The sequence below is a fragment of the Miscanthus floridulus genome, chromosome 5, assembly GCF_019320115.1.
Source record: "Miscanthus floridulus cultivar M001 chromosome 5, ASM1932011v1, whole genome shotgun sequence".
Classification (NCBI taxonomy): domain Eukaryota; kingdom Viridiplantae; phylum Streptophyta; class Magnoliopsida; order Poales; family Poaceae; genus Miscanthus; species Miscanthus floridulus.
The window spans coordinates 119,754,736-119,765,781 of record NC_089584.1 but is presented as its reverse complement, the minus strand read 5'-3'; the positions used below and the strand labels follow the sequence as shown (position 1 = coordinate 119,765,781).

At 46.1% G+C, this 11,046-nt stretch overlaps 1 protein-coding gene across 1 annotated transcript; it reads left to right on the top strand.

Moving 5' to 3' along the window:
- Positions 1-7,617: 7,617 nt before the first annotated feature.
- On the top strand, positions 7,618-8,602 carry LOC136453288 (uncharacterized). The gene has a single exon (XM_066453863.1). It carries the CDS (start codon positions 7,724-7,726, stop codon positions 8,096-8,098), a length of 375 nt encoding a protein of 124 aa, XP_066309960.1. The 5' UTR covers positions 7,618-7,723; the 3' UTR covers positions 8,099-8,602.
- Positions 8,603-11,046: the final 2,444 nt, after the last annotated feature.

Sequence of the window (11,046 nt, the reverse complement as noted above, 5' to 3'; positions counted from 1 at the left end):
GCACGCGTGGTTGGACTCACCCAGCCATCCCCAGTCAAGCCACCACCACATGTAGCTTCACGGTGAGTTGCTGATGCTCATTCCTTGGTTCGTTCACGTCGTTTGTGCCTTGGCTCACGGGAACATGGCCGCCGCCACAGGGCGAGTCCGTCGCTGTGGAGAGAGCTCTAGACCGCATCTCCATTCATCGCCCACCGCTTTGCGTTTACATCTAGGTGAGCATCGGCTCGCTATCGGGGGCAGGGAGGGGCAAGGTTGGCCGGCGTGACCGCCCAGTGCCGTCGCTGCCGCGTCGGTGCGTGCACAGGTCCCCAAGGACCTGGCCATGGTAAAGACAGATTGTTCCGATGACTAGTTTGCTTAAATGTCGACTGTAAGAATAGTGTTGCGAACCTTGGAGGGAATCATAGGTAGATCAAGGTCGTTTTCGCAAAATGACCAACATGCGCGGGCCTCCCCGTCGTGGGCTGTTGTCGCGCGGTTGGGCCACGTCAGTGGGTTGCGCGTGTGCGCACGCTACACGGGAGTGGGCCACGCTGCTCGCTCATGGGCCACACGAGTTAGATTTCGTTTTCCATTTTATAAATGGTAGAATTAGCTTTATAATTTATGTTATAAGTTAAACTTTGGAAATTAATTTCAATGCACATAAGTAGCCAAAAATTATGAAATAAATTCGTTTGAGTTCCTAAAAATGTGGTCTACCTGATAGTATGATTAGTTTATGTGTGTCTATGTTGATGCTAAGGTCTATTAAATCATTTGGAAGTGTTAATATCATTTAGATTAATAATTGTATGAATTCTTGTGGCAAATTGATAATATCTTTGGATATGAATTTTTTACTGTAGGTCCATTAGATTATTATATGCTCACTATAATTTTTGTAGCCTTAGAATAGGATGATAAATAGAGTAGCTAGTACTCCTTGTTTTATCATATATATATATAGTAGATCGATATTAAGAGTAAGGATGCCTTTAGTTGCTAAGCTAATACATGAAATGTTTCATACTTGTTTAATAGAAATGATAGGCAACTTAGCGTCTTAGTCGGTAGAGCTAGCTTAGTGGTTTGATAGATATATTCTTATTTTAAGAGTTGTTGTTGCCGTATGATTAAGTGTTGCATCATCATTTCATGCAGTAGCGGATCCAGCCAAAATTCCACTGATGTCATAAGTACTACGTCATGGCTTAAGTTCACGTATGAGCATCAATTTGCAATGAAAATCTTAGGAAATCATTGCTGTCATCTGACAGCAATGAACAGGGCTGGCTCCGCCCCTGATTTCATGCATGTAGATAATGAGTTGGTAGAGTTCGTGTCTACGGACGAGCAGGAGTATGAGATCATTGAGGAGTACGAGGAGGGGATTCTCGTACAGGAGGGAGCCTCGAAGCCATCAGTTGCTAACTTTATTGACACCCCACCTATCCAAGGCAAGTCCTGGTGCATAACCCTTATTTTGAATGATATCTGGATATATATGTGTGATGTACATTTACGTTATAGGCATTTTATGGAAACTACATGCATAGATATACCTACCTATGAGTCCTACTAGCATAGGTCGAGTAGTTGCTATGCTTAGGATTTCGGTAGCGTGAGTAACCTATCGTTGCTCACAATAGGTGATTATTATTATCACTCATGATAAAATGGAAAAAAGGAAAATGGAGACCGGACAGTGATATGGTTTGGGTATTGGTGGGTGTAAGAGGTTGTGTCCTGCGGCCAACGGGGCATAGCTTGGTTACGTTGTTTCCCTGTCTAAGTCGGTTAAGGACCGGCCATTACATTGGACTCTCGGCAAGTCACAGACTTATTATCCTGAGCACATACTTGGGTATGGGTGTAGGGAAGGCTTGTTGCTCTCTTGCCGTGGGTTTCGGCTCTTTCCAAACCGACTGATTGGAGGCGAGGATGGTGGAGGTCTAAACACTGCACTAAGTCCGGGATTCAGGAGCGGGGGCTTGGAGTCCAAGTTTGGACGGGGACCTAGACCTCATGACAGGAGAGTGGTGGGTTGATCCTACTTGTACCTAGGGTACAAGCGGGGTGTGTGTTTTGGGGTACCCAACTGAACACATTGATTCACAAATTGCCGACGATCCGGTACGGCTTGTCTACAATCTAGCACCGTAGTAAGAACTGAAAGAGGAAAGGTGGTGAAATAGAACTGTTTGCTCAACTCCTGCTTGAAAGTAGAACATATGCTTACATAGAATGGCTAGATAATGAAATAATCATGACTGCTAATAATAAACATACATAACGATGCACTATTAGTATTGCTTTCTGCAAAAAGTAACCCAACAAACCATAAAGCTTATCATATCCCTTGGTGTCGGGAAATTATTCTCACTAGTCGGATAAATCTTGCGAGTACATTGTGTACTTAGGGTTTATTTACCCCTGTTGTAGGTACTGCTTGAGGAGTAGTCGTTGTGTGAAGGATTCTTCTGGTGGGCACAGACGGATCCTTGTATATTATCGATAGATGTTTCTTTCATTCCGCTGTTAAATTTTCGCACTCTGAATTTGGTACTGTAATAATATATTTCTAAGAACTCTGGATGTATGAAATGGACTAAGCAATGTAAACTCGTTATCATTATTGGATCCTGAGGGGAAAATGTGGATTATTCGGGCTCTCCCTTGGGGTATGCTTGACGGAATCCGCCCGATGTAGGGCGCTCTCGGGGTGCTTAGTGCCTAGTGGAAGACAAGCACCTCTATAAGTGCGTTATTTCAGGCGGTTCTGCCACACGCCCGACCCTTGGATTTGTGCTCTGTCTCGTCCGACCCCTTGGGTGTGGGCTCCGTCTCGCCCGACGGGGACACATACCACCGCCAACCACTCTAGGTCCAAGCGTATAGGCCTAGGTCAAAACTCTGACACCAGGGAAGAGACTGGCATGCCTCGATGTAACCCATGGCCATAACGGACCATACCTGAGGGTTCACATCAAGAACAGCGTCGGACGTGCCGGTGCTATTCTGCCTAACCCTCGTACGAACGATGATAGGCGCGTCAGTTCACCACGACGTCCGCCGAGATGGGATGGAACGCCATGACCGGCAGACGACGTCTACGCATGGCGCCAGTGACGAACAGGACCGTGACGTGGAGCTATCCCTGTTGACATCTGCAGGATCGGTGAGACCCGCATGAAGGAGAAGAAGGACCCGACGATCCTGAAGGCCTTCTTCTCTCTCTCATTCTTCTCTTTTCCTTCGTTGTAACCCGTGCTTTTCTTTGGCCTATAAAAGGGAAAGCAGAGCGTCCCATGAAAGGGATCCGAACCAATCAATCCATCGATCGATCTAGATCCGCACGAGATCAGAACACGAGATAAACACACAAGAACACGACACGAACACACGGCTGAGCAGCGATTGAGCTCTCGACACCCGTTCACTCCTTCCACCAGAGACTTGGGATTATTTTCCTCTCTCGCCTGTTTGTACCCCCTACTATAAACTTTCAGTGCTAGTAACACGAGTAGCAGCGATGAACTGGACGTAGGAACTTTCTGCCTGAACCAGTATAAACCTCGTGTCCTCTAAGCACCCGAGCCAGACTCGCAATACTAGAAATTTACTCATCGGTGGTAACTCGAAACACCGACAATGTTATTTCTCAGTACATGTCATCGTGCCTGCCTATGAGAGATTAGATGATGTCATTTTGTCCATTTCTGAGGCTATTCTTATATTCCCTACATTATGTCTAATTTTTATTTGTCGTGCCCTTACAACAACCTCCCCATTTTTCTTACTTCCAATGTGTGAGGATAGTTAGATTTTCCCTTGTTTACAAAATGATGCCCCTCAAATCATGTGTTTGTTCTGAGGTACTAAAACGGACGTGGATGAGGGATTTGAGCCAAGTGCTTAATTTGCTTCCTTTCTTGCCTTCATTTGGGTGCACATGGATTTTGATTTTACATGAATTTAATTTGCTTCCTTTCTTGCCTTCGTTTAGCTGCACATGGATTCTGATTTTACAGGAATGTCAGGACAGAAGCTTGCCTCCCAGCTAACAGTAACGTGGATCCATGCTCTTCTGGTTGTACATAGGTTGGCTACCACTTCTGCATTTCAAGAAGGTAAAGCATTTTTATCGTTTCTCCTCTCCATACTTTTCACTGGCCAGATGTGGAGCATAATAAACACTGAAAACTATTATCTGAAATTTATTATCTTTATCAGTCGCTGCAAATTGTAGAAACTATTACGCGTACATGGGCTAATTTGTATGATTTTACCACCTGCCAATTATTTCTCAGTATTTCACAGGACTTCAAAACACTGCTAAAGAAGAGTACCAATCTTGAATTGAACAAAGACCTTACACTCTGCAGTTCCTGTTATACTGATATTCATTCACCTCCATTATCAGATCTTCTTTTCTCTCCTAAATTTGTTGTCTATGATGTTTTGCCCTAGTCCTTTCCAAACAGAACAAATACTGGTGGATGTGGGAAAGATTTGAATTTACTTTATGCAGTAGACTAAGGACAAGGCCAGCATACAATGGTAATAAAAGAAGGACGATAAACAAATAAAAGTGGCATGTGCAATAAAAGGGGTAGTGACAAATCTGGTTTCGTTTAGGGTTCCCATCTCCCAATTCTCACTTCGGCACTTGGCCAAGACCAATCATTTTGTGGTCACATGGTCTTAGAAATTACTTGATCTGTTAACTACATAGTTCTTAGCAAAATGATGTTGTCTGCTCGAATTTTGCTTGCACATTGAAGTTTCAGTCTTTGTTGTAGGAGAATGTTATCTGAAATCTCAATTAACCAACAGGTCAATATGCAGCAACACCTTCTGCATTGATCCGCTAGAAAATTGCACACTTTAGGATATGGTGCCCACATGCTTAACTCCTGCTTTTGTTGGAGCTATGCTAAATTTTTTTTACTGTCGCTCCATTCGTCCTGATGGTTTCTTGGGTAATGTGATTGAAGGCATGTTTGCAAAATAGTTACAAGTTAGATGAAAAATAGATTTCTGTTTTGATTTCCTATACACTTTCTTTTATTAATTTGTGCAAACTAGAACAGAAACTACTAAAAGTAACTGTATTTTTTTTTTGAAAGAAGCTTGTCACCAACTACAGATTGCACAAAAGGTAGGTGGCCCCTTTTATCAAATTCTTGCAGTATGCTTCAATGATCCTCATCTTTAATAAAAAAGGGTGCTTTTGCATGGCTACTGGATTTTCTTTTGATTTATCCTCCATGAATATGGAAAAATATATTTTCCTGGAGATAAGCCAAAAAAAATCTATTCTAAATTATCAGAATATTTTTACATTCCATCTTATTGTATATGCATCTAATGATTTATTTTTGCAGCTTAATGTGTCTTAGTCCATGTAAAGCTACAAAGCATGGGGATTTCAAACAATGAAATGAAATGGGAGCAATGGACTTTTCCATTTTTCTGGTTTGTCTAACCTCCTGCACAAATACTAGCCCTGCCCTTTTTCCTCTTTTCCATTTTTTAATCCCTACTGTTTAAGCAGTTTAATTAGTTAGGGATATTGGCTCATTCATTTACATTGTTGCCATTTTTAGAAGAAAAATTACATTGTCTGGTATACTTTTCCTAGAATTTACATGACCCTCATAGATGTTAGCCATTAATAATCTCCATGAATTATTCTCAGATTACTTAAACTCATGTTACACGTACTATGTGCTCTCACAAAACACTACATTTCAGGATCTTGCAGCCCACATTGCAATATTGATTGGCAGACCAACTGAGTTATCTTTATCAGGAAAAGCAGAGTTGGCCAGCACACTCATCGGTGAATTTGTATGTGTCACTGGGTAAGACTGATTTTGCATATCCATTGACATGAAAAACATCTTAAGTATCGATTGTGTTAGTTATTATTATATAGAATATTTCCTTGCCCATCTATCAAAATATATGATGAACTATGCAATTATTGTCATTAATCGTATGTTGCTCCTACTACCAAGTGATGAAGACGTGCCCGCATTTTATTCCTTAGGTATATCACTCCTACATTTTTCTAAACAATCCATTTCAGAACAATGTCAATATTTTAACAAACCATAAAGTACTCCACTATCACATCATTTCACCAAACAGTTCCTACTTCACAGATTACTTTTCAGGTTGCAGCCACCACACAGAATGCATGTGCCAGACAGATCTTCGGTAAACCCTTCTTATCCATGCAAAGCACCCATATTCTTTTCACAAATTCAGAAAAAAAAAATCCATAATATAACACCATCTATAAACAGAAGACTCCACCAGGCAGAGCTCCGTGTCCTTCGACGGCGGCCTTTCGGACGCTGAACTAAAATACCAAACAGCTGATACGCACTTCGTCACCATCACCAGAAGAAGCATCCAATGGCCAGTTAGTCCAAAAGAAACTGCTTATACACAATATGTATAATTATGTTCTAGACAGCGCCACTGCTAATCATGAAACCCATTGTACAAAATCAGTGTGCCTACGTAGTGTTATGCTATGCCCAGACCGTCACCCTGTTCTATGTAGACAATTTACAAAACTTACGTGACCGTCATCCACCCTGGTCTTAATCCACTTTCAATCCATTTATTCAGCATGTATGTTTCATAGCGACATCAACCATCCACTTGGCCATGCGCGCAAGGGCGCACGCAATGTACTAGTGGGCATAAAAAGATATTGTTGAAGCTAGTGATAGGTGAACTAAGAGATTGATGAAAGAGAAAACCATAGATAATGTTTCTATAGAAATACTAATATTAGCGAAGCTAGAGAGAGAACAAAAATAGAGCCCTAGCAACACACAAAAGGGCTTGCAAAAGTGATGAAATCCTCGTTGATTCCACTCGGTGGCACACGTGCTGAAACCGTTGCATGTAACGTAAGCTAGCATATTCACGTGCATGTAACACTTTGACTCGCATATTCATATGAACATAACACTTGTATGAAATTCACCAGGAAATCACATGAAAAGATATATGAATCTATGTCGGTGGGCACGAATTATGAACATCCTGTGTATAACACGAATGGCCAGTGGCGGAGCCAGGATTTACAGTCAGGGGGGGCCGGCCGTCAGGAATTATACTTAGGGGGGCTGGCTCGGTCTTTTTCATTGCGATAATTTTATTATCTAGTTGTGTTTTATATGATTATATTATCTAGAAGATATTAATAGGTATATATGACAAGAATTTTATATAATCTTCTTCTTAATATAAATAAAAAATATTAAGTTATACTACTAATTTTTTTGGCCCCTCCCCCCCCCCCCCCCCCCCCCTGGCTCCGCCAGTGCGAATGGCTCATTTAGCCCTAGTAGAACTAAAAACCGGTCACATGTACCAGCCCCACCGGCAGGGCATTATGGTAAAACCTAAGAGGAAAAAAAAGGCAGGCCCCGCACTAGCCCGGGGGAGCTGCAAGAGAAAAAAACATCCCCAGAACAGCACACAACCCTCGGCCGTAGGCGGCGGCAGGGCGAATCTCCGCAGTCTGGGATAACCCCAGGCTCCACACCCCTTTCCCCCACTCGCCGTCCTCCGCCGCTTCCCAGTCCATCCATTTCATCCCCCCCAGCGAGTCCAACCCCACCCCTCTCTCACTCATTCTCTCTCTCTCTCTCTCTCTCCTGCTACGGCGAGAGCCAAACCCCTAGCTACCTCGCCCCCCTAGATCTCTCCCATGTCCTGCCGCGCTGCCGATCCGGCCATGGCGGCGCCCAAGGGGAAGCTCGGGGAGCTAGTGTGGGAGCACCGGGTGCAGGCGGCCGTAGCGGTGGCGTTCGTGGCCGCGGCCGCCGTCTCGATCTCCGCCATCGGGCCCAGCCTCAGCGCCGTGGTGTCATTCTTCTGGCCGCTGCTCCTCTCCACGGCCTTCTTCCTGGTGGCCGTCTCCGTGCTGCTCTGGATCTCGCCGCCGCCCGCGGGCGACGCCGACGAGTCCGGCAAGGAGCTCATCGACTTCGTCGCCGGAGGCCGCCCGGAGCACCTCGTCCCGGATGCTGCGGCGGCGGCGGCCGTGCCCGCCGTGGAGGCTCCGCCGGAGCCGGAGATCTAACGGACTGCAGCGCCGGAGGAGATGGCGGAGAGGAGGCTGACAGCCGCCGAGCTGTGTGTGCTGCGTGGCATGGCGGGCGTGCTCCGTCGCCGGGGTGACGACTTCCTTCCAGTGGCACGGGTGGGGGCAACCATTGTGGGCCCACCTGTGAGTGTCACGCCGGCGCGCGGCCGTGGCTCGGTAGCCTAGTACTCGTCCACGTCGTCTCCCTCTGCTCCGGTGTAACATAGTACCTTGGATCTTAATAATGAACCATGGCAAAAAAAAAAAAAAAAAAAAAAAAACTGTCCTCGCCGGAGCGATCTGTGTGCGCGCGCGGCTTGACTGCTTTCCATATCATCGTCTTTCGCTGTCAAGGTTGGCTGTGGCTTTGCGCTTTCGTTATCCTCTGTCACTGTACCCCGAGGCTTTACCTCAGCATTACTCCGTTTGAGTTCCTACTTGCCAGTAGTATGATACTAGTATGATTCATGCCAGGAAAGCGAAAGGTGAAGACCTGGCTTCCTTTCGGGTCATGATAGTAGTATACTTTAATGACTCTCCTGTCTTCTCACAAAATTCCTTATCTGCATCTAGCTTTCCAAGATCTTGCATTGCTCCACAGATGACAGATTTAATGAAGAGGTGCAGCTGGAGATCAGCGACTGTTTTTTAGGCGTGTTTCGCTTATAAGCCGTATTTTTTTATAATATTTTTATCTCAAACTAAATCAGTCAACAGCACTTTCAATCAAAAGCCTAGACGAACAGGGCGCAAGCCCACAGTTTGCAATCCTCAGGATCATTCATGAATCATGAGCCATCACAGATCTTGCTCGGTTCAGACTTCAGAGCTAAGCATCACTGACGACAATTGAGAGTGCTACCTAGGCGGCCAGAACGGCTAGTAGATGACCGACGCGGCGACGCTTCCCGTGAGGCCGTGTGACCCCGTCGCTGTCCTCGACGGCCCCCACCAGTCATAATAAACTGGGGTCGGTTCAGGAAGGGAGGCGCCTGGCGAGTCGTTGTCGCCATACTAAATTTTGATCTGCTTTGAGCTAAGAAGGAACGGCGCTTTCCTCACCCTCAAAGTAGTCAATGTGTGAGATAAAAAAATGAAGTTGTGGATACTGCTAGTGACCCATGACTTTCTTTTATAGAGCCGTGACATTTGATTTGCATCCACTATTCTACGCGTACGCCACTGCTGGTGCAACTGACGTTGGTGAAGCGTCAACCTGGCAATCTCTAACCAAATCCACAATTCTGATCAACCCCAAATCGGTAGATTGAGGACTCCGCCGGATTCCTGTATCCGCTCGCCCGTCGTTGGCAAACGACTCCGGCCACCTCAATACACGGGTTGACAACTCGGTCAAATTCCTTTGTCACACACAGTCACTATAGTCGGTGCTTGGCATTGACCACATTTAGGTTCCAATTTTGATTTTAGGATTTGATAAACACAAGCTTGTATGACTAACACGTGTTTTGCAATAGCTATATTTATATTGGTTGGTCACTTGTGGATCACATGGTTTTCTTGGATCACCCGACAATAATTTGGATTGTTTACAAGTGTAGGGTCCAAAGGGCATTTACAAAGACTAACGATTTTATAGAGTCAAGTACAAGCTTGGTGCTCGGAGGTGCTTGAAGTGGGGTGTATAGGGCTTTGTTTTTATTTGGCCACACTATTAAAGGGGTCTAAGACATGCAACTTGAAGAGTTGAGTTGGGAGCATTTGGATATGCACAGTATACTCTCACCAAGCATAGATTAAGTGGCATCATTGGATGGGTTTTTAATTCAAGGATCTCAAACTTGGTGTGTGCATCATCTGATGATGCGCAACTCAGTCAAACTTGGTTCTAGTATGGACTATCTAGTCACCATATTATTGGATGGGACTTCGTGATGCTAGGCAGATCATCCGGTGAGGGCCAGCCTTAGGCCACCCACTTGTCGGTGTTTCAAATTAATGGCTAGTAAATTTTTAGTTTGCGCGTCTGACCCGGATGACTGTGCTTGGAGGACATAAGGATTTATATTGGTTCGGGCGGAACATCCCTACGTCCAGTCTACTGCTGCTCGTGTTACCGTCACTTGGTTTTTAGTAGGGGTTACAAACAGACGAGAGAAGGAGAAGGTCCCAAGTCTCTGGTGAAAAAAGTGAGTTTAGTTGAGCTCTCTGTCTACTGCCGAGTGCCTAAGCCTCCAGCCACTCAGACATGTTAGATGTGTTTGAATGCCCCCCTCCTTGGCGTGCCCTGCTTCCCATTTTATAGATGAAGGGGAAGATACATGTTACATCTGAGGGAGAGAGAGAGAGAGACGAGGAGAGGAAGGCTTCCGGGATCGCAACGTCTTCCATCTCCTTTACGCGGGTCTCGCCGATCCTGTAGATGACGATGGGGATGGCTCCACGTCATGGCCCTGTTCATCACTGGCGCCGTACGCGGACGTCGTTAGCCGGTCGTGGCGCTTCATCCCGTCCCAGCGGACGGTATGGCTCACAGACGCCTCCGCTGGAGGCCATACGGGGAGTAGGTAGCACAGTGTCGGCACGCCCGATGTTGTTGGCGACGTGCGTCCTCAGACGTGGCCCATCATGGCCGTGGGTCACGTCAAGACATGCCTGCTCCCCTTCTGGCGTCAGAAGTTTGACCCTGGACTCGTACTTTTAGACCCACAGTGGTTGGGGGCGGTACAGACCTCGAGGTCGAGCGAGGCGGAGACCGCGCCCTCGGGGTCGGACATGACGGGGCTCTCGCCCGAGGGGTCAGGCATGACGGGGCTCTCGCCCGAGGGGTCAGGCATGACGGGGCTCTCGCCCGAGGGGTCGGGCGAGACTGAGCCCGCATCCTTGGGGTTGGGCGACTCGGATCCCGTATCCTTGAGGTCGAGCGAGATGGAGCCCGTGCCCTCAAGGCCGGGCGAGACCAAGATACGCTCTTGACCATCCGA

Coding starts and splice junctions, on each gene's coding strand:
- LOC136453288 (XM_066453863.1), top strand. CDS start 7,724: ATGTCCTGCCGCGCTGCCGATCCGGCCATGGCGGCGCCCAAGGGGAAG.